Genomic DNA, 24,242 nt, shown 5'->3' with positions numbered 1-24,242 from the left:
GCTAGCAATGCTGCCTTTCTACCCAATAATGTTCTATCTGCCTACTTCTGTGATGGATCCTGAAATCACGGAACGTAGGCTAATTCTCGCGAGATGTGGCTGTCCTGAAACGGTTCCTTTAAGGTAAGGTCCTGAAAGCTTAATCGTACATTATAGTCTTTAGGGAGTAGTATAATTATTATTTCAAGTGCGTTTCGCAGAATAAACATTGTGATTTACTGATTAGCGCCAGCCTTTTAGCCATGAGCGTGTTTTAGAAGGGAAAACAAAGGAGCTCTTTGTTGCTACACATGGCGCTGGTTTTAAACCAGTTTATTCTTTTATTACTGTGATCAAAGACCTTTGACATAGATATACATGAAGATTTACAGTGCGCGCGCACGTGTGTGTGTAACCCTTTTGTACAAAACGCAGTGTGAGATTCTACAGCATACTTGTGTTTACAGCTGCAGACCGCATGCAGTGCATGATACAGTGACAGACATCTTTGTGACAATGTGTCAAAAAATGCAATGCTTACATACAGTTTTAGGCGTGAAAACGGAAATGCCATTGTCCTTTAATATAGACTTTGGTTTTGAATGATTACCAGGATTTACCATAGACAGTAAAAGAAAAATTTACATGGTTCTACAAAGAATGCACCACCATGGATTTATATGGTACATGGTTCCTGACTGGTTGGTCACAACGGTCTCGCACAACCCAAAAATGTTGGTCTGATGGGTGAAAATATACTTGATTTTAGCTTCTTCTTCTTTTTTTTCTTTTTTTAAAGGAGTACTTATTACGCAAATAATAGTCCTACTTTAAAAGAATGTACTGTAAAGTGCAAATTTAATAATGTTTTTGGACGCTTGATTGTGTGTATATGCTATTAAATGCAATTAGCAGAATTTTAGAGTACTGCCAAAATGTACTGACAAGCATTTTATTTAACTAAAACATACTTTAATGGTTTTTTTTGTTTGTTTGTTTTTTTGTAAAAAAAATTATTGAAATATATTTGGGTCAATGACGTGACGGGTAATTTTTTTGTCCAAAGGCCTTAATAATAATAATAAAAAACAAAGATATGACATCCAAAGTTTATAAGGTAGTACAACTTTATCTCTTTTATTGAATCCAAAAGGTTTTAATTATATTTTACTACATTTTGATTTTGAAGTGTCAAAAGGTCATTCGGTTTAAATGTCCGAAGGCCAATACAGCCATTTCATTTGTGATTAAAATATCTTAAAATGTGATAAATTTATACATATTTTTTATTCTGGCATGATTTTGTAACATTATATATCAACGTAGTGCAAAATGGTATTAAAATTGTGTGTAGAAGTCATTGCTTTGTTATGAGAAAGAATGTCCGGAAAAATGAATTTCATTGATGTCATCTGGAGTAACCGATATAAAGGCACCATTTTGGATAAAGTCATGTGGTCAATATCATGTGACAGGATGTGACATCATTCATTCAGACACCTGCAAAGGACCACACGGTCGTGAAGCAAAGTAAGTAACTCACTCTTAACTATTTGAAAAATTCATGTTTTTGCTTGCTTATACGCATGTCTGGAAATATCAGGTCATTCGGTACAACCGCTATAAAACATGGAAAATGTTGTAATATTTTAAAAACTTGGACTAAATATAAAATGTCTGATTATCTTTTTGCTAGCTAGCTAGCCAGCTAACTTGCTAGCTAGCTAGATATCAGCCTGTTAGCATTGTTTGAAAATATTGTCATTCGGTAATACCGAAAATTTGGTTGAATGAATGACAGCAATGTATGTAGGTCATATTTGTACATATCTGGAATAAATAAATATTTTATCATTTTATCAATAGGAAATGTACAGAGTATATTATTACATCATTCTGACTGAATTTTACTTTTACAGGTGCCTTTATCAAATAAGGAAAAAGCAGCTTGCTAACTGGGAAAGAATCAAAACTGATCCTGTTAAAAAAGAAGAGATACTTGCCAAAAGAAGAGAAAAGTATAATTTGTTTTATTATTTATATTATTTAATTATTATTATTACTATTATTATAATACTATATATAGTAGTAATTGCATCATAACACTGTTACAATGCATACAATCGGCTTATTAGGAACACCTGCCAATATTATATTATTAGTAGTAGTAGTAGTAGTAGTATACATATATAAGCTCCTTCAGTATTATCAGCAGCCATCGCGTTTCTCAGGAGCTAATTACCCTCCTCCATCCTCAGCTCCTCTCGTCAGTCAGGATTTTGCATTCTGATTCCCCTTTGAATCAAGACTAAATTCTCGAATTATGTTGTACATTAAAATATTAAATTAATGATATCTGCTGTACATTCATGTTGGTTCTGTTCTGTTTACCCTAAGGGAGGTTATTGCTGCTCTCCCTGCTCTTATCCATGCTAGGCTGCACGGATGCACAGGGAGTTCTCGCCTAGAACAGAATCAGACCGCCAGTCCTAATGCTAATTGTCAATCGTATTTGATGATAGTGGTCCTGACAAATGTTTTCATGTTTGATGTACTTTTTTACATTAACATTATATTAAAAATAAAATGTGCTTTTGTAACTATTTTTGTCTGTGTATTGTCTTAAATATTCATAATGTCAAGGGCAGCAGACATAGTCATTCGGTATAACCAGCCTTGGTCATTCGGTAAAACCGATATATAGTAAATATTTAAATAGAATAATATTGTTTTTAATAACTAAAGGAACTACAATAATAATATAAAGCAGAGTAGGCTTTTTTTTCTACATTTACCCTTTTGTCATTTCCCTGTGCAATGTTTTACTTGAATATGTAGGAGGGTTTAGAGTAGTCCAATAAAATGATTACATTTATGAGATCAGTGATAATGTTATTTTATATTTATTCCATGGTACACACTATATACTATCTCAACATCAATGTCAAATCAGTTTTTTTCATGAATAATTATCTGCAAATTAATAATTTTAGAAATATTCATGGTTAAACCGAATTACTTTTTTAGTGACAAATTTTGTCCATCTTGTAAAAAATGACCTTAGCAGTGTTAATTGATTGTAAAAACCACATAATCTCATTGTTAACACTTAGTAAAACTAAAAAAATGCTTTTAAATTAATTATATCTCGATTAATGTTTTTCTTTTACACTTTTAAAAACCTTATTCGTCAATGACCCATTTATAATAACTACACATTTTTAATGATAAAGCTGCAATTTAGAAAATATAAAATATATTAACTGTAAATGTAATATTGAATAGCACTACATGTACAACTTTACATGTGCTTTAGTATGTTTAATACATCAAAGTGTAAAAGATTAAAACAATGACTCAGAATACTTAAAACATTGTTACAAAGTGTGATTTAAAAGTATAAATTATGTGAAGAAAGTGTACTCTTTTTAAACCACTTAAGTAGGCCTTTTATATCATTTGTATTATTAAGGCCTGGTTTCACAGACAGGGTTTAGATTAAGCCAAGATTAGGCTTTAGTTCAATTAGGGCATTTAAAGGCACAATATGTAAGATTTTTGTATTAAAATATCAACAACAACAACAAAAAACACTATAACAGTGTTATATATTTTGGTGACTTGTGTACTTACAATATATTATGAATATTAAAAGCATCTGCTAAATGCATGTAAATGTAAATAAATAGGTATTTAAAGGGAAGAAGAAAATGCTTCCCATATCTTTTATTTTAGGTCAGACTGTGTGTCCAAGTTTATGTTACTTGGTAGAAGCTAGTCAAATTAGACAGATGCCAACATGGACAGGTTGTTTGACATGCCCTCATCTTCAAAAACCGTGAACAAGACTATTCACAGAAAAAGAAAATATGAAATATGATATCACGCAAACTATACATTAAATATGGGTTTGGAATTGTGTTGTTCACCACCTGATGCCCATTTAAAACCACTGCTAAATTGCAAACGTAAAAGATGTGTTAAAACCTTTTCCTTTTTAGATTCGCTGTAACAGCACCATGTCTGCGCCGTCTCTCCCGCCAGCATCACCTGTCCTCGCCCTGCATTCAAAAACACACAAGGACACTATCCTGCATAAATTTGACAAACTCAGAAGAAGTGAACTGCTTTGTGACACAACCCTTATCGTAGAAGACGTCCACTTCAAGGCACACAAGGCTCTTTTAGCAGCGAGCAGTGAATATTTCTCAGTGATGTTCACTGCTGAAGATCAGGTAAGCCAGTCGGTGTATAAGCTGGATGGCATGTCTGCGAAAACCTTCTCGGCCGTGCTTGAGTTCATCTACAGCGCAAATGTGTTGGTGGACCAAAGTAGCTCTGAGCAGCTGTTTGACATGGCCCGCTTTCTGGACATCCCAGATCTGCTCAAAGCCCACAAGGACCTTCAAAAGGACAGTTCAACGGTTGAAAATGTGGGAGAAGGTGTTGATGAATGCATACAGGCAAAGCGTAAAAGAGGGCGCCCGAAAAAGAGCATGTACACTCAGGATTCAATCCAGACAGAGAATCCAGAGAGCGGTTTACCAGCACAGGCTCAAGAGCCCACAGAACCTCTCTTAGATCCCACTTCACCTCCAAGAGACTTAAGTGACAGCGACTACAACCCCAGAGAGGAGGACAGACCCCGTCACAGCAAGCGCAAAATACGGCAGCCTGTCAAACTGAAGGGGTACAGGTTAGGAGACAATCTGACTGAACGCAAGGAGCCGGGGAAGAGAGGGCGAAAGAGGAAGTACCCGGACACAGAGGCCAGATGTGACGAGTGTGGGAAGGTTTATAAAAACCATCTGTTTCTGAAGATACATCAACGAACTCATACAGGTGTGCCTCATTTTTTTATTATACTAAATAACCGACTAAATAGTAACAAATAGAAATAGCAAGCTAGCTCTGAAAGCATGAGATCCCACCCTCCCTTCAGAGCGTCTCCAAAGCCACGCCTCCTTCAAAACACATGAACGCTCACAGCAGGGAGCAAACAAAAACGCCATGAGAGACAGTGTTAAATTACCTCTGTCTCAAAGCACATAATATTGCAATAATAATGAACGAGAACAACTTAAAGAGCACTGACCTGTACCACCTGACTGCTGCGTTCACACCATTACTACTGTAATTTGGAACGGTTTGTGACTTTATGCGTTTCAATGGCAACACTATCAACGCTGAAATGAATCTGCAACAGGTCAGTGCGCCCGTGGTTTTGGTTCAGGAGGAACTGTGAAAGACTGGAGAAAAGTCGTTTGCAACTTCCGGTTCACGGGGACTTTAAAGGGGCTATATGCAACTTTTTCCCCAAAATAAACGTAACAATAGCCTTTTTATTTTACCATTTATGACTCAAACATCTCCTGATGAGCATACTGACACCTTGTCCGCTCACAGTGGGTGCACCTATAAGCCTGTATCCTATTTTTCCTATTTTCTGTCGGGTCGGATTTTTCCCGCGCTGTCTGCGGATGTGACGTCAAGCGCGTTCATGTTAAACGTTTCAGATCACTCTGCCACCACCGCTAGTCAGCAAGTAGCCTACACTCGCAAGCAGTGCAATGGATGATAAGAGAACACTTATCTCAAACAATATATGTATTTTGACTGTTCTTACCTCAGTAAACATAATGTTGACCTCCTTGCAGCAGATGACTTGTGAAGTGTGCACGTACGAGCGCGCTCTGCGAGAGCGAGCAGAAAGGAAGAGCAGTTCTGTTTTTTGGCCACAGGTGTCAGTCGCGAGTTTAAATTTCAGAAAAACGCATATAGCCCCTTTAAAGGGGGGTCAGCGGATGCCCATTTTCCACAAGTTGGTATGATTCTTTATGATACTTTGGTTAAAATTCCTCAATTGTTGTGTAAAACAACACCCTTTTTACCTCCTCAAAAACAGCTCTGTTCACAGCGACCCATTTCGGTGCATATCTCTTTAAATGATAATGAGCAACTGCTCACCCCACCCCTCTCTTCCATGGGGCGTGTCCACACAAGACAGGTAAAGTGCTGCCTTGACTGACACTATACAAATGGCTGAGGGCAGAAATATGCTAATACGGGACAGTCCGTCAGTGGTCGTGGGCGGAGCATCATCAATATGACATCATATTGCTCAGAAAATGGCTCAGAGTGAATGAATTATTTTCATTGTATGGTGGTTTTGTCCACTCACTGCAAAGACACATTTATATGCAAACATCATATAAAAGTGAATTTTGTATCCGATGACCCCTTTAAGACTCTTTTAGACCCTTTTCACATTTCTGGGGTTCTTAGAAGCGGAAGTCGTCATAGGCTAATGTGAAAAAATTATATATTTTTGTGTTCCCATTTACTCCATTTGTGAAAAAGAAAATCCACGATAGCGTTTTGACTTTCCAAAAAAGGAAGAACAAAATGATTGAGAGATTGATTAGCTACATTGGTCAGAAGAGAGAAAGAAATTTGCTGTCACTCCCTTGTTATTACAAACACTCACTCAGTAGCATTTACCGTTTTTCTACCATTTAACGCCAATGCGTTATAACACAAGATAGTGTTTAGAAAATGTAAAAAAAAAACGTTGATAGATTTAGGATTTTAATAACTGTGGAAATGCGTCATCAGAGTCTGTGAAAAGACTTAGAATAAGCGTGGTGACGGTCACGTGTCCATTGGAAATCTCAATATAAAGTGACTTCTTTTTATGCAGGTGAAAAACCGTTCAGATGCAGTGTTTGTGGGAAGGGTTTCACCCAGAAACACACTCTTTTGGTTCATCAGCGCATGCACACGGGAGAAAAGCCCTTCATCTGCACAATATGCTCCAAAGCGCTGTCCACCAAACACTCCCTACTGGAGCACATGAACCTACACGCAGGTGAGGGACTTCACAACTACTTATACATGACAATTCAATAGTTTGGGTTAAGACTAAAATGCTTTTATCCAGCAAAGATGCATTAAATTAATCAAATATGACAGTAAAGACATTTAGAATGTTACTAAAGATGTATTTTATAATAAGAAAAGTTTCTATAGCAGCAATTGATTTCTGACGGTCATGTGACACTTAAAAGGATCCCAGACAGCAACATAGTGTCGGCCCAGATCCGGCCCACATCTGGGCCGTGTGGAATCTGGGTGTACCAAATGTGGGCTGGATCTGGGCCGACATATGTTGCTACCTGGGATAGTTCACCCCAAAAATAAAAATTCTGACATTAATTACTCACCCTCAATCCCGTAAGACTTTCGGTCATCTTTGGAACGCAAATGAAGATCTTTTTGATGAAATCTGAGAGCTTTTTGTCCCACCATTGACAGCTACGCAACTACCACTTTCAAACCCCAGAAAGATAGTAAAGACATCACTAAAGCAATCCATGTGACTCCAGTCGTTTAACCTCAATTTTATGAAGTTGTACCATGTGATGGTATACCACAGCATTTTATTGTAAAGCATGGTACATTTTGATGACCATATTTGTCTGTAAGGACACCATAGTTCAGTATGATCATAATACATGATGTCCAAAAGCCCATGGTAATGCAATGGCAAATTTACAAAAAAAACAACAACATTGGTCATATCATGGTACAGTACATGACCAAAACACCATAGTATATATTCAAATAACTGAATATATACTGCCTGATGGTCTATAAAATTCTCCATTTTCTTTCCACAGAGAATAAATCTTTCAGTTGTGACCAGTGTGGGAAAAGCTTCAGTCAGAAGCGGCAGCTGAAAAGCCATTACCGCGTTCACACGGGAAAAGCTTTACCTGAGTGTGCGCAATGTCATCATAAATTTATGGATGCAGCTCAACTGAAGAAGCACCTGAGAACTCATACTGGTAACAAACAGATCACACTTCATAGCAGTTTGCATATCTGTGCTGTATGAACACCTGTGTTATCATTTCAGGTGAGAAGCCGTTTACATGTGAAATCTGTGGGAAGTGTTTCACAGCCAAGAGCACGTTGCAGACACACATCAGGATACACAGGTCAGAAATCAACATGTTAACATATTAAGACACCGCCGGTAAATAGAGGAAACAAAATAAAACTGATAGATATCACCTTACTTCCCTAGTTGACTGATTACATTAAGTTTTCTGAAATATTGTTTAAATATGCAAATGAGGCATTGTGTAATTAAATATGCACTAATTTGCACATACATTTCCAGAACAGAAATCTGATCATTGGATAAATTCTTGTCATTTTGTTGACATAAGGTTTTTTTTTACATATTTTTGATATCTCTTTATCACTCACACATAAATCAGAAAATACTGTCAACAGCCGGAAAAAGAATACATATTCACCATATCTTTAGAAATAAAACAAACCCCTCTGTAAAAAACCTTTAGAATATCAATATAGATAGAAATAAAACTGTAAAGTTTGGTTTATGTAAAGCTGCTGAAGTGGAGATTTTTGGCCTTTAAATATATGTATTGTAATTAAAATCTACAGATGCAAATAGACGGTGTAATAAAATGTTATCCACCTTTAAAATTTAAAGTGAAATTTAAAAGTGAAAAATAAATTTAAAAGTGAAAAGGCATTAACAAAGTACTTTCAACAGACCATGAATAACCCCAAAAACTTGATTATTTCTGCAGAAATATTACAGGTGTGTTAAATATCACTGTAGTAATATATGTCTGTATTATGTAAAGTACATCAAACATGTTCATTTAGAACATTGAGTAAACACAATAAATTGTATTTACCTGCGTTAGAAATACTCCAGTAAACACTGTTAATATGGATTAGAAGTGAAAAGGGGAGACAAATATATTTTAAGCATCCGTGTGAATACAAACCTGGAAAGAGACGTGAGGATTTGGGGAGAAAAACAAGAGATTCCTAGTGCATTCCATTGAATTATTCATGGGATATATCGTAAATGAAATCAGGAGAACAGACCACAAATGCGCAGGATATGTTGTCCTTTTTCATACTGTTACAGCAGAATATAAAAGAAAACAAGAAAATAATCAGTAGGAAAAGAATGCAGCGACTGAAAAGAGCTCTTGCCATAGATATTCTTGATACACCATATCACATTAAAATACCAAGCTATTATCTGTTATTATCCGGACAAAAGACATTTTACAGCTCATTCAGACAAACTGATGGATAATGATCATCCTTTGAAAGGATTTGTTTCAGACTTTTTGATTGGAACTTCCCCAAATCAGAAGTGAATATAAATCAGACAAATTATAAATAAACACACAGCTCAGTAAAAACCTTGAGAATATAGATAGGAATAAACCTGTAAAGTTTAGTGGATGTAAAGCTGCTTAAGTGGAGATTTCTGAAAAATACTTTGATGGAACGGCCTTCAAAGATATGTATTGTAATTGAAATCTGCGGATGCAAATAGATAAAGTGCAATAAAATAAACAATCAAAGTGATTTGTGGATGTTTTCTTTCCACTAGTCTGGAACAAAATCTCAAAACTGACCAGTGCATGAAATAATGTTTTTGCCTATAGTGTATTGCGTTTTAATTAGGGCTGTCAATCGATTAAAATTTTTAATCGCGATTAATCGCATGATTGTCATGAGTTAACTCGCGATTAATCGCATTTAATCGCACGTTTTTTTATTTGTTCTAAATGTACCTTAAATTAATACTTTTCAAGTTTGTAATACTCTAATCAACGTGGGCATGGATAAATAGATGCTTTATGCAAATGTATGTTTATTATTGAAACCATAGTCAATATAGAGCATAAGGAGGAGACATGTTTCAAAGGTCATAGATGTTTTTCAAAGAACTTGTTCATGTCTATTAGACATGTAGAAAGAACAAAAAAATGCCAGGTTACCACTACTTCTCTTTCTTTGCACTGAGCAATTTACTAACACAAACATGTTTAGATTTTTGCATGACAGGGGCAGCTCTTCTAAAAATGCTAAATGTAGGCTTCATTAATTATTTATTATTACATTGTAGTTTGTCTTTCTCTGTGCCCATTTTGATGAAGCTAAATTCTCAATAAAAATGTTTTCATTGGTATATTTTACTGTTTCTGTTGTCAACGGAATGAATTTGAAATGGTGACTGAAACGCGACCCATTAAGACATAACCAGCTCTTCCTTCTAAGATGTTAAGTTAATCTGCACAAAAATTCTGATAATCGAGCCGTCGTCTGGTGAAATCAAATACACATAAGATAAAGACAATATCTGTGCTCTGATTTCGGCTATACTTGTAAAATTAGAGAAGCAACATAATATCTGTGAATTAAAGAGCTGCTCCTCCGCGCGAGACGCAGAGAGAGAGAGAGAGAGAGAGAGAGAGAGAGGCGCGCGCGCGCGTGCTGGTAGAGCAGTACCGGCATTACCGGTAGATTCTCAGAAACTAAATAAGGTTTGGGCGCTTGTTGAAGGGAAAAAAAATCGCTAAATGGGTCTGCAATGTCGCTAAGTTGGCAACACTGTGTATCTCCATTTCTCCAACTAGGGGTTGGGCCACGGGTCAAACAGAAAATACGCGCTGCGTTAATCGCGCGTTAAAAAAATTAGTGCCGTTAATATGATTTTGCGTTAACGCGTTATTAACGCGCTAACTTTGACAGCCCTAGTTTTAATGTTAAATATTTGCATGTTTAAAAAAAAAACTTTCTTGTCATCCAGAGGAGAGAAGCCATACGTCTGCAATGTCTGCGATAAGACCTTCTCGGACCCCAGTGCCAGGCGGCGTCACGTGGCGTCTCACACGGGTAAAAAGCCCTTCACGTGTTCTGTCTGCAACCTGTCGTTTGCCCGACTGGACAACCTTAAAGCTCACACCAAGACTCACAACAAAGAGCGTCAACCAGGAGAAGCTGAGAGCACGGGCCCCGCGGAGGTGCAGGCCACATCAGGGGCCGAAGAAATGCACAACATCCTCCAACTCCAGCCGTACCAACTTCCCACCCACGGCGAGCAGGAAATCCAGCTGGTGGTGACCAGCGAGGTGGAAAACATCAACCTGGGTCAGGATCAAGCTATCAGCATCATCACCGCAGAAGACACTTCAGTGGAACAGGGTCTCACCCTTCTCACCCAACCACAAAACCTGGCACTGGTCGCACCGGACGGGTTAGACGGCAGCGCTCAGATCCAAACCATCAGCGTCTTGGGAAGTCAAGTGAGCAGCGGGCAGCCGGAGCAAATGCACGTCATCACGCTGACCAAAGAAGCCATGGAGCAACTGCAGGTTCACCACGGAGCTCCACAGCAGCTACAGGTGATCCACCAGCTGTCCGAAACCTCGGCGAATCCCGGCCGGCCGAGTCCAACAGGAGGCATTCACGTCAGCAGTCAGAGCGGGCAGCCCATCTCCATCAGCCAGACCAGCGAGCAGATCCCCAGCCATCAGATTCAGGGTCAAACCTTCCAGATCCAGGCGGGAACGGTCTCATACCTCTACACCACCAGCATGACCCCGCAAAACTGAACCCACACAACCGTTTAAACCCTTTAGGACTCGCTCACAGTGCTGACGCTTGTTCTCTTTGGATGCAAATGGTTATATTTTAATACAGTAAAGCTGATTGAGAATAAGCAGAAACATCTTTTTTTTAGATAATGGCTGCAATATGGATCATGAAGTATAACCATTATTAAACTGTTTTTAAAGATAATAAATGGTTCACATACATACAACTTGAAATGTATTTGTCCAAAATCAATTTATTTAAGAGTAATTGTCCAGCATGTCAGTAACTTTGGCTCAAAGGCAAGAGTTTTTCTAACCAATGCTTATTGCCATAATGCAAAAACATTCACTGTAATTTCTGTAATGCAAAAAAGTCATATAAATGATTATTTCATATTCTTTACTGTAATGCAATAAAAAATTATATTGCACATATAATTTTTATTTATAAAATCATGTAAATGTGTTGACATCATTAGTTTTTAATTTTATGTTTTTGTCATTTTTATTATTTTTAAAATGTCTATTTAGTTTCAATACATTTGTATGTCAGTTAAAGTAAGTTAATGAAATGAAATTGAAATGTGTCATGGAAATTATACAAACAATCTTCATGGTCAAAATGTATATGGATTTTGTGGTGAAATGTGATATTCACCAAATAATGGTTAAACATTACGTTTTGATTAATGCACAGTTTTAATTACAAATAATCAGACCTGTCAGGGCCATTTAGGCTAGAATGGAGTCTGGACACAAGTAAAAGTGGAAGACGTGTTCAGATCCAACTTCCAACTACCTCCATTCTCTCCACTAATATCCTGTCTTCTCTCTACAATCTCTATCAATAAAAGTCTCAAAAGGTGTCAGTTTGTGTGGTTTCAGATCATTTACTTGTGACCCAATCTAAGATTCTGGTATGACTGTTGGTTAGAAGATGCGATTCCATCAGGAAGACTGGGCAACAGCGCCTCTGAAATGTCCAGACGAAGACGACTGCAATTCTGTGAATTAGAACAATGGAATGTAAAAAAAAAAAAATTACAAATTAAATTCATACCACATAACTGATGTTCTTTGTTATATGATCAGAATTGTATTTAAAGGGACAGTCAAGAGGGGTTGGAAAGACATGAGTGAATGAAGAAGAAATCATTTAATTTTTAGGCGAACTATTCCTGTAATGGTTGACGTTAAATGACTTTTACTACAGAATCAATTAACTCACTGTTTTGGGTCTATCCAGAGGTGTCCAAGACTCTATCCAACCAGATTCAGTGTTCATGTCATCGGTTATGTTTATAAAGCTACTGTTTGTAGACATAACTGAGTTGTTCCTGAGCAAACCTGCAATACAACAAGTCTCTTTGTGTAGATGCAAAAAGATACAGAGAAAATGACTCGAAGTGAACTACTGCCTTGAGCAATATAATCAGACATCTACATGCATATAATACAGGGTCTGTGTATATGTACTGTATATATATATATATATATACATATATATAGTAGTAGTAGTGCTGTCTAATCAATTAATCGCATTTAACATAAAAGTTTTGCTTATTTGTGTATGTATATATACAGTATACACACAAATATATATATATACACACACACAAATAAGCACAAACTTCTATGTTAGATGTGATTAATCGATTAGACAGCACTAATATACTATATATATATATATATATATATTATTTTTTTTAGATTGTTTTTATTAATATTTTTTATTGTTAAATTGCATATTTTTGTTGCCATTACTTGTTTTGTGTATAATGCTTTGGCAATACTGTAAACTCAATCATGCCAATAAAGTATAGTACTTTAAATTGAAAATTGATTTACCTGCCGATGCGTTTCTTAAATGTAGCCTTCTCGAGGAGGAGCTTTGGCGTCCTGAAGCATGAACAAGTAATTGACATGAATAAAAATGTTTCCTTAATTCTAAAAATGTCCAATAAAAACAGTATTATTGTGAGCACCTGAAGCGAATGTAGATTTACACAATGCTGCCTCAAAATTGTGCATCTGACTTTGTAGTTTGTCCACCTGTTGGAACGCCTCATGTTTCAGGCTCCGCTCCTGATGAAGCTGACCTCTCACCTTCAAAATACAATCATTAACATTTTTGCATTTGGCAAACGCTTTTATCCAAAACGACTAATATTGCAGTAAAGGTTTACATTTCATCAGTTCATACATTCCCTGGGAATCAGACCCACTGTTAGCGCCAAACTCTTAGAAGAAAAGGCTCTATATAAAATGCTAAAGGTCAGGTTCTGTCAGGCACTTCATACAGTATATATAACTTTTTAGGGGTTCCCATCATGGGATCATTTTATGAATTTAGTTTTAATTCATTTTTAATTTGTTTGAATTCATTGGATTGTAAACACCAATTAGAAAAATAAATAAATAAATAACCCTTTAAACATGCAATCATTTAAGACATTTCTCTTTATAGAGAGCCTTTTTGGCATAAAAGGTTCTTTAAAACTATCTCAAGAACCCTAGGGTGAGTCCTATATACCCAGACAGCAACATGGTGTCGGCCCAGATCCGGCCCACATCTGGCACGTGTGGAAGATCGACTCTATGTTGCTGTCTGGGTAGAACCCCATTGAACCTTTTTCTAAGAGTGCTCTTTTACAATCAAGACTTTAACAATATTTTAAATGGTTTCATTTTGATGATGAAACGGTGAAGTTGGTTTTATGGACTCGCTTGTTTGATTTGCTTGTGTCTGCGCTGTTGCCGTAGCTCCGTCTCTTTGCTGTGTTTCTCGAGTTGTGCGCTCAGAGTCCTGAGTTGACTGTCTCTGTCCTCCACGTCTTCCTGCAGCTGCTCCAGGCTCTGCCTCTTCAGGCTCTCCAGCTCCTGTCGGCTTTGTGCGTCTTGTGTAAAGCGATGCTCCACGTCCTGCAGCTTCTGAGACTGAAACAGAGGAGTCTACTATACTTCACTACTAGACTTAGTATTATGCTGTGGAATCTGTACTTCGCTTGAGTTCTGTTAAGACAGAATACTTGAACTTTTACATTTACAAGATAAAAATAATACGTTTTACTTCATTACAATATCATGTAGACTTAAGTCTACATGACTTAATTTAGACTTAAATTGTTTCTCATAACATTTTACATTTAGCAGACCCTTTTTCCAAAGCACCTTTGCATTCAAGGTACACATTTACATTTTTATCTGGGGGGGTAGGTACTTAGACTTTTTTTAACTGAGTAAACTATTTGTAACTATACTTTAACTTAAGTATAATTTCTCAGTACTTTTTAAAATCCTGGACTGAAATCATAACTAAGTTCATTTTTAATCCACATCACTCTGGAAGCATCATAATTACAGTATATTTCAGATACCTGTCTTTGTCTTCACCAAAGAATGGACATGTAGATGAGAAGCCTCAGGGTCGTACCTGCTGAATGATCTGTCTCCTGATCTGCTCATAGTCACTCTTACACTGTAGCATGGCCTCCTTCACAGCATCAAGCTCTTGTTTCTGAACAATCTCCTGCTGCTCTGAGATCATCTTCAATTTAAGTGCTTCAGTTTTACATGACACCTCATTCTGGACACACAGGAGCAACATTCAGCATTACTACAGGCAAAAGAGGAGGAGAAACGATGAAGCAATGCCTGGGATTATTAAACATGTTATTAATACCAGTTGCCACTGCAGCAGCTCTTTTTGCAGTTTCTCCTGACCGACCACCAGCCTCCAGTGGCTAAAGGTTCTCAGTTTACACAGAAGCCCAGCCAGCTTGCTATTCTCTGCATGAAGATCTTCTAATACCTCTTTCTGAATAAAACAAAGATAATACTGTAGGATCAATGTCGCAAAGAACGTTCCAAGTCACATTTCACCCTAAAAATCAGACAAAAATTGGAAATGATATTTTGCACAAAGAAAACAAACCGATTTTATACAGACCAATTTAGATTTTCTGCATATCAACATTACTTTCATGACAATTAAGCACATTTCCCCCAACATAACATTACTGTAATGTAAATAATTATATAATTATTATAATAATAAGTAGCAAGCTCTTTTTTCAGAACAATCTACTACTGTGAAGTAGATCATCTAACTTCGGTTTTACACAATAACTCATCTCATGTCCACATGAATGGCCAAACCGAGCAGAACATTGCCCAATTACAAAACATACCATTATATTTCCAACTGTACTTTATATATATACAATTTAAAGTGATATTTTTTCACATTACAGTAATGGCAAGAAAATATGATCATATATAGATAGATAGATACACCAACAACTACTCCTTTATAACAAAGCTCATTCTAGCAGTTCACCTCCTGAAGTGTGTGAATGAGGGTCTCATTATCATTAGTGGAGGACAATTTATTTTTCAGTTTGATGATTCTGTCCACGCCTTCCTTCCTCACGCTGCTCACCAGCTGTCGCACATCTTGGTCCATATTCATGTGGTATTTGTCAAGACGTGACTGTGGGCGGCACAGAGAGTTGAGCCAGCTGACGTCACACAAACCATTGCATGTTTTAATGATTTTATGAAATAAAAAAATCAAACTTAAATGGATTTAGTCCATATGTCAACACTGAAACCTATGCATGTCTGAGCATTTGATGGGGTCTTCAGATCAGGCTTACACACCTTCAAAAGAACACTTGAGGAAAAGAGCTGGCGGACCAGCGTGTCATAGCGTTCTCTGTGTTTGAGGTTGAGATGTTGACCTAAGCTTCTCTTCTCCTCCTCCAGCTGACTTACTCTGGCACGCAGAGCGGTGATGTCAATCATCATCCCCCGACACACGTCCGCCACCTGAGATTAGACATGTTTACTGGTCATGCAGAGTTACTATATGCTATATGGTACTATATGCACAAACACGAGTTTACCTTTCTGTAGGGGTCACTGGCCTGCATTTCTTCGGCTTCTAGTTCTTTAATGTCCTGCGGAAACAGATTGTTCACAGTTGAGATAGATACGTGCATCTTGCTGCAGCTCTGCTGAATCTCTCACTTCACTAATAGATTTACAAAAGATTTCTATTTCAAATAAATGAGGTGCCTTTTGAACTTTCTAATCATTAAAGAATCCTAAAAAATGTATCACGGTTTCCACAGAACGACTGTTTTCAACATTGCCAATAATAAGAAATTATTTTTGAGCTGCAAATCAGCATATTAGAATGATTTCTGAAGGATCATGTGACACTGAAGTCTGGAGAAATGATGCTGAAAATTCAGCTTGGCATCACAGGAATAAATTACATTTTAAAACATTTTACATTTATTAGTTTTTACTGTATTTTGATCAAATAGATGCAGTCTTGGTGATCATAAGAGACTTAAAATACATTTAAAAAACGTACCGACCCCAAAATTTCTAGACGTACCTGCTCTCTCTGGTAGAGTAGTTGTTCCTGCTGTTGAAGGATGTGCTCATAAAACTGAGAATAGCTCTGGAAGACGCTCCGCTCACGACTCATTACAGCACAAGCCAGTTCAGTCAAACACTCCTGCAGATGAGTGCTGGAGAACGTCACCTAGAAAATAATTCATATTTATATTTCAGACTATTACACGGCATATCGGTCATGAGATTGAACAACGCTATCATAGCGCTACACTCTTTAAAATCACGGTTCTGAATTGGCATTGATGGTTCCATTTAGAACCTTTAACATCCCTAGAAACTTTCCATTTCACAAAAGGTTTTTTATAGAAGAAAAGTGTTCTTTAGATTATTAAAGTGCCCCATTATGCTTTTTGGATATTACCTTTCATGTATTGGGTAATATAGCTGTTTGTGAATGTAAAAGGTCTGCAAAGTTTTAAAGATCAAAGTGCACGACAAATGGAGTCCTAAAAGAAAGAATAGATTCTGAACTGCCTGAAATTAGTCATCTGCAAGTCAAGTCTTACTTCCTGCATGAACCTACGTAGGTGTGTAACACATTTGCATAATGCCAGCCTTTGGTCTTCATTGGCTGCTCAGTAACAACATTTACTTTGACCTGCCCTCAAACACTGTAGTTGTAGCTGAAACTAGAGGAGTTGGGTGCGTGTTGTCGAATTGTCGGGAAGATGCTGTCACAATCACAGCCGTGCTGTATAAAAAAACTTTATACAGTTTTATACTGTATAAAACACAAAGAGCAGATGAGATGACAGAGGCAGCGTGATCGCCTAAAATGTTGGTGACATTCGTTTTTATATAAGCATAATGGGCAAATTATCGTGCCACCAAAAATTTTAGGTAATGTCAAGATATATCGTGCAATAAGTCAATATAGTAATTATTGCGACAGGCCTAGTGAGGAAATCTTCCAAGGCTGAAATTCAGAAATGGTAATGGGCGTTTAGTTTCCAACACATGCTGTAAGCTGTACTCCAGTCACAACAGACTGGGCCATCTGACCAATCAGATCACAGGAGGCTCTCGGAAAGTAGGGGTTTAGAGAGACTGGATCCTTTATCAACCGTTTCAGACACTGTGAGAAAAGAGGTGATGCTGCAATGTATATTATGAGAAAATTAAAGGGTTTTTGGATCTTGGATGCATGTAAACCTATTATAGAACCTTTAAATTAGGAACCTTTAAAATAACTGAAATGGAGGCACTTTAAAATGTTCTTCACACTAAGAAATCAATGGTTCTTTCAATAACTGAATTTACTGAAAGGTTTTTTGGGGAACAAAAATGGTTCTTCAATGGCATGGCTGTGAAAAGCCCCTATTAGGAACCTTTGTTTTTAGTGAGAAATATTTACCTGTCCATCGGTCTCACCCTCAGCACCGTTCATCAACCGCTGGATGAAATCCTCCACGATCTGAGGTCTCTCTAGAGAGACACTGTGTTTCATTGATGGCCGTTTCCACAGTTCTTCAGTACATGTGAAGACAGCAGAAGAAGTTTGGGATGAACAAAGGACTACTGTTTTGTTGAGATGAAAATATTATAATATCCTAAATATAGGACAGCTGTGATGAAGTTTATTGTCTTTCTAGAGACAGCCTCCAGGGAGAATCAGTCCTCCCATAGTGCTCTGTGATCTCCTCTGGGTTCATGCAGAGGCTGCTGTGTACCTGTGGGGAGTCCCGGGTCGTGCCGCGAGCGCTCCGACATCACCAGAGTCACTTCACTGTTAATCCTCTTCTGAAGCGCTCGGATCATGTCACACTCCGTGATCTCCAAGAGTCTCAGTAACTACAACAAACACAGCAAACATACCGGCCTCATGTGGACTATGCCAAAGATATCAATCAAAATAATCACATCAATGAACTGTCAAAAGGCGGCCTGACTATTAAGGATGTATAATTTTTTTTTACTTTTAAGAACGCATCATGGCTGTTTGGTTTCGTAGCCACAGAATATTAATCTGATGATTGTTCAGATCTTTGCTTTATAGATCCCAGTGTTTCAAACTATTAGGTCTTTTTAATAGTACTATTTAGATTTTATTTTTTATTTTTTATTTATAGTTAATAATTTTAGTACTTCAACTTTATATACAATTTATAATTCTTATACTAATAGTTTTTATGAATATTTTTAATATTTTCAGTTTTCTTTTTAGTAATTTTGTGCTTTTGTCATTTTTTTTATTTATATATTACTATTGAGGTTTGTTTATTTTTATTTCCATTTTAATTGAGTTAAGTTTTAATTCATTTCCAGTTATTAATTTTAGTGAGTCAACTTTATATACTATAATAATTTATAATAATATACTATTATAGTTTTTATTAATATTTAGAATTAGCTTGTATTTATTTTTTCATTTTTTATTTTCATTTTTTTTTTTAATATTTTGTACACAATACATGTTCTTTTGTCCTTTTTATTAGTTTTTTTTTATATTACTATGTAGGTTCAATTTATTTTTATTTAAGATTTATTCCATTTTATTTCCAGTTGCCAAGACATCCTTTCCAGTTGTCATCTAATATTTATATTTCATTTTATTTTATTTCAACTTAAATTGAGTTTTAGTAAATGATAATAACCCTGGTTCACATACAGTACCTGCCATGCTTTGACGTCAACTTCTGCTGCTCCAGGTGGTGGGAGGACAGACTGAGTCTGAGATAGCACAATCTCATATTCCTTCTCCTTCTCCATCTGCTGGGCCAGAGCTTGCATGCTGGGAAAGTAAATCTCCACCCTAAAACACAAGATCATGGGGCAGGTTAACACATACATATTTGTTTCACCACAAACTATTATGAAAGAGTGAGTGTTTGAAATAGTGCTGAAATGTTCATGACCTGTAAAGCTGAGAGAAGTGTTTAAACTGTGCAGGGCTGTTTATTGTCTCAACACCCATCTGTCGTTGAGTCCAGCTCTCTTTAAAAACTTCCATCTGCTTCCAGAGCAGTAAAAATCCCCGTTGGTTCATCAGGGACTGTACGGGGTCTTGAGTTTTAGACGCAACTTCCATTTTTCTCTCCTCATTTTCCATGTTTTCATTAAGGACCTGAAAGATGACAATGAGATAAATGTGCTTCACCAAACAGAGATGTATGAGCAAACTGAATATACATAGATCACTGTATTTGCTTTTATCCAAAGTGAATTACACTGCATTCAAGGTATACATTATTTTAGCTCATGCATTCCCTGGGAATGAAACCCATGACCTTGGTGTTGTTAAAAACATGCTCTACTGTTTGAGCTAACATGAATGCAGGATTAACATCTCAATATCTCCACGCTTTGAATTTCTCTTCCTTTCATTCCAAATTAACTTCTTGTAGCGTTTGGCTTCATTTCAATTTCTGAAGTACTTCTCTATCAGACGTCGCGGTGATGTCGGGGTCTCCTGTGGTCTGTAGCCGGAGGGGCGCTGCATCTCTTCCACTACTGAGCACATCATCAATGATCAAAGATACGCCCAGTATCGCCCCATTAGCCTCCATTCTACAGCGGTCATTCAGATCACAGAGGCAGAGCTACAAAAAAACCAAAGGATTGCATGATCCTAATGCTAATAAAACAGATGAAGACTAAAAAACAAAAAGCATTTGCAAAGTTACACACCTGCATGCAATGCTCAATCTGCGAGACGTCCCATATGATGAAAGGGTGCGATCCATGGATTGCAAGAAAAGATCTCCATGGATACCATTTTTGGGCCTGAAACCACATGTAAAATAAGCAGAACCTGCTGGAATCAACCAGCTTCATGAAGTACATTCTGTGATGCTTTTAAACACTAGTGAAGGATGAGCATGTAGATGCTGGACAGGCCTGGTGGTCTCTCACCAGAAGGCAGGCCGGATCTAATGGCTGAGGAACAGGGAGGAAACTGGCTCCTCTCAGCGCGCTGTCACTCATGATAGGGAGGGCGTGGCTCATGTTTTCACTCACGCTCTGATAGGCCGAGAGGTTTCCAGAGGAGAGGAACGCCTCCCTTGTGAAGAGACAAGAATGGAAATACTGCGTTTTCATTTGGTTTAACTTTATAAAAACAAAAACTATACCGACATTTTAAAAATAAAACATAAAAAAGACAAAAACACACAACAAAATTACTAAAACTTTCAAATTAAAATGTAAAAGGAAATATAAAAATAAAAACTATGTATCTCAATGACACTAAAATAAGTGGGGGGGGGGGGGGGGGGGGGGGGGGTAGTGTTTTAAAAGGTTAATTCAGGTTGTCATATGAAAAAACCTGCAAAAGACAACTAATGTTAATATATTTTTACAAATAATTTTACCTTGAATTTTTTTTTAAATGTTTTTGTAATAATAATACTGTATACATTCAAATGTGATTATATATTATTTTATAATATATATTTTTTTTACCTTATAGTTATACCACTTCAGTGGAAGCACAAAAAAAAAAAAACATTTAAAAAATGTATGAAACCAACATGAATATAAAAGTTACATAATTAATTGAGACTAATTAACTAGAAACACCTGAACTCAAACTCTAATCAAATCAGACACCATGGTGACAAACTGATAGAGAACAGAACTAAAACCAACCTAGAAACAGACATGAATACTCAAAACGTGACAGTAACATGCATTTTAAGATTTTTCACAAAAGTTCTCCTCTACATCATCTCAAAGGTTATTATTTGCCATTGAGACTAATGCTGTGAAATCTGTCATTTACAAGCACCTGATCATGTAGCGCACTGCGGTATCGAAGCGCAGGAAGAGCACATCCCTGTGTAGCTGCAGGAGCCGCCCGACATTCTCTGAACTTCTGGGCTCACAGAGAGAGTCAATCTGTCGCTGGACGTCCCACAGTTCAGCCCCTTTGGACAAACATCAGAGCGTAAGGAAACACTGGGCTGGAAGTCGCACAATATCAGCAAAAACTGTACAGTGAATATTTTAAAGGGGTCCTATTATGCCCTTTAACAAAGTTTTGATTTTGTTTTTGGGGTGTACTAGAATGTTTAGAATTAGGGTGTAGTTGTACATGTTTTCATGCTTGATTGGTCAAAAAAACACATTATTTTTCACATATTTTACATTATTATAGCACCTCTCTCCCCAATCTGTCTCGAACGCGCAGTTTAGTTTTTGGTTTCAAGTGTGTTGGCCTAGTGTGTTGTGATTGGCACAATCATGTTTGGGAAATGCCCCGCCCCTCCATCACTGCGAGTTCAGCTCTAGTTTAAATATGAATACGGATGGTGTCAATTTCAAACCAATTCACGTCTGATTCAGACCCTGACAATGTTAACAAGAGGATCGTGCAGAACGGATTTCATGCACAGACACAAGCACGGATTTCACAGGACGATTCAGAGTGGTATGTTTCTTGTTATTTTCTTATACATTATAAATACAATGTTATCCGCCATTTAATTGTGATATTTGTCGGAAAACTATGGTTATACAAACAGTAATCGATCACAAAACCATGGTTAATTTTCCTAGGGAGTGTTGACCCATCTTACAAAAGCAAGAGCTTACAAAAGCAACAGAAAACAAGCTGTTCTCCATAAAATGTGCAGAGCAGATAAACATTGGGGTTTGAATGTTCAGGAACAATGTTTAAAATAAAATGTAACCGTTTGTCAGCCTTAGGAAGGTCAAAACAAACAGTGTTTCTTTGACATAGCAACGACATCACTGTCTTCTCTAATGCAGCTCAGCCAGGCCTCGTCCCCTTTTTTGTGTATTCCAAAGGCGTGGGTTATTTAAATGAGTAACATTGTGACTTCATAAGACCCAGAAAACCGCATAGTAGTCCAAACGAGCCATTCGTTGTAGTTCTTGGAAAGGGGATTCTGTTAAATAAAATATCTCCCTTTGGAGTCGACATTGACCTTTGTAACCTTGCAGATTTTTTTAATGCTCAAACAGAAAAATTACACACTAACTAAAGTTGAAAAAGTGAAAAAGCATAATAGGACCCCTTTAAGCTGAATATGAGCCACACCACTGTTTGTTTTACAGAATTATCATATACCGATGCTCTCTAAGCCGCCCCAGTCCGCTGTGAGCCTCTGAGCGCTGTCGGGACTGAAGGAAGTGTTTGGATTCCCCAGTCGAGCAAAGCTCACCAGGTAATAGACAATGTCATGAAGAGCTGAAATAATCTGCAGTGTGTTCTGAAGAGCCTGGTGACATTCCTGTAACAAGAACATCCATACATCCGTTAAAAAACACCGGCTGATTCAAACACATTAAGCAGCCTGCACGATGAGTGTACAATTGCACAATGTCTCTTCTGAGGAAAGGATTACGTGGCTGAAAAGAGTTATGAGTGTATGAGGATGACAGAAATCGGATGCACATCAGTGATTAGTCAACCCGAGACGCTGCTGGTAAGGTGACAGTGTTTGAACAAGCTTAATTGCCAATTTATATTCAGATAAATGCCATCTTGTGTGTTATTTGAACCATAAGAGATATTTATAGCTTATATTGTGTATGATATTGTTGCATTAGAGTGCATATGGTTCATATGTGTACTTAAAAGAGTGTATACATGTGTTAATGCATAGGATGTCAAATGTTTGATTATAATCAGGTATTTTATTCTGATTTCTGAAGGTTATCAACCTAATTTGAATTTAAGGAAACTTTTTCTACTGAAATGGCTAACTACTGTTTCAAGTCACTTATCTAACTTCAAACTAAGTTCATCTGTTGGAAAGCTGTTCTAATCATGTAAAATTGAATGGAATGGATGTCAACACACTGTAAACCAACTAAGCCTGAAACAAGTTTATTGAAAGGCCATTTTTGAGTTGATCCTTGTGTCCGTGGTTGACTGCGCTCTTTTTCGGGTTAGAGGCAGAACTGACGTGTGGAATCCAAAAATAAGTCGACAGTCGCATGCAGGTAAGAAAGCTGTTGCCATAGTGTTCAATTTGACCATAATGCTGTTTAAAGACTAGACATAGTATGATAACATTTTCAGTGATAAATCTACCCTTACAATAACTGCTCTGTTAATAACCCTCTGCTGATCTGACTGTCCGTGGGCGGGGATACAAAAATGTGGAAGTATAATCTATAGTTATACTTTAAGTTGTGGTGTAAAGGTAAAGTATGTAGTTTCCGCGACACTAGTGGTACTAGCGGAATTACAAAAATACAGCTTATTTTGCAAACGCGTCACGCTTCCCCCAACTCAAACACTACAAACACAACTCTTAGGTGCTTGTGAAGGCATGACTCAACAGGTCAAATTAGGCTACTCTCAATAAAAGGTCCAACATCTTAGAAATATTTGTAGCTGTGTTGCTATGTGTCCTGAGTAAGTAAAGTAGACTAAAACTCTATATAGAGCGAATGCAAGCATCTCACTTATAATAAACCCAT

General features: G+C 37.2%; 2 protein-coding genes and 1 long non-coding RNA gene across 3 annotated transcripts in view; 1 reads left to right on the top strand and 2 right to left on the bottom strand.

Annotated features, from left to right (window-relative positions):
- The first annotated feature begins 64 nt into the window (after nucleotides 1-64).
- zbtb24 (zinc finger and BTB domain containing 24) lies at nucleotides 65-12,286 on the top strand. Its single transcript, XM_084096185.1, has 6 exons — nucleotides 65-123; nucleotides 3,981-4,821; nucleotides 6,680-6,847; nucleotides 7,659-7,826; nucleotides 7,898-7,979; nucleotides 10,634-12,286. The coding sequence occupies exons 2-6, from the start codon at nucleotides 3,999-4,001 to the stop codon at nucleotides 11,436-11,438; spliced, it is 2,046 nt and encodes a 681-aa protein (XP_083952311.1). The 5' UTR covers nucleotides 65-123; nucleotides 3,981-3,998; the 3' UTR covers nucleotides 11,439-12,286.
- LOC311071696 lies at nucleotides 12,286-13,627 on the bottom strand. Its single transcript, XR_014603913.1, has 4 exons — nucleotides 13,406-13,627; nucleotides 13,269-13,319; nucleotides 12,649-12,767; nucleotides 12,286-12,424 (listed from the first exon to the last, which is right to left on the bottom strand). It is a non-coding gene; the product is annotated as an uncharacterized lncRNA (long non-coding RNA).
- A 508-nt stretch (nucleotides 13,628-14,135) lies between these two features.
- Nucleotides 14,136-24,242, bottom strand: part of LOC311071753 (uncharacterized protein) — a gene marked incomplete at both ends in the record, with an annotated part of 31,236 nt that continues 21,129 nt past the window's right edge. The window contains 16 exons of the mRNA XM_084096293.1: nucleotides 14,136-14,357; nucleotides 14,854-15,006; nucleotides 15,103-15,237; nucleotides 15,760-15,912; nucleotides 16,083-16,250; nucleotides 16,328-16,381; nucleotides 16,828-16,977; nucleotides 18,205-18,317; nucleotides 18,521-18,641; nucleotides 19,464-19,602; nucleotides 19,706-19,914; nucleotides 20,225-20,389; nucleotides 20,478-20,573; nucleotides 20,703-20,850; nucleotides 21,577-21,715; nucleotides 22,882-23,044. Coding sequence (XP_083952419.1) covers nucleotides 14,136-14,357; nucleotides 14,854-15,006; nucleotides 15,103-15,237; nucleotides 15,760-15,912; nucleotides 16,083-16,250; nucleotides 16,328-16,381; nucleotides 16,828-16,977; nucleotides 18,205-18,317; nucleotides 18,521-18,641; nucleotides 19,464-19,602; nucleotides 19,706-19,914; nucleotides 20,225-20,389; nucleotides 20,478-20,573; nucleotides 20,703-20,850; nucleotides 21,577-21,715; nucleotides 22,882-23,044 — 2,328 coding nt within the window. The remainder of the gene's footprint in view (nucleotides 14,358-14,853; nucleotides 15,007-15,102; nucleotides 15,238-15,759; nucleotides 15,913-16,082; nucleotides 16,251-16,327; nucleotides 16,382-16,827; nucleotides 16,978-18,204; nucleotides 18,318-18,520; nucleotides 18,642-19,463; nucleotides 19,603-19,705; nucleotides 19,915-20,224; nucleotides 20,390-20,477; nucleotides 20,574-20,702; nucleotides 20,851-21,576; nucleotides 21,716-22,881; nucleotides 23,045-24,242) is intronic.

The sequence above is a fragment of the Abramis brama genome (assembly GCF_963993115.1).
Source record: "Abramis brama genome assembly, chromosome: 21".
Lineage (NCBI taxonomy): Eukaryota > Metazoa > Chordata > Actinopteri > Cypriniformes > Leuciscidae > Abramis > Abramis brama.
This window is presented reverse-complemented; position numbering and strand designations above follow the sequence as displayed.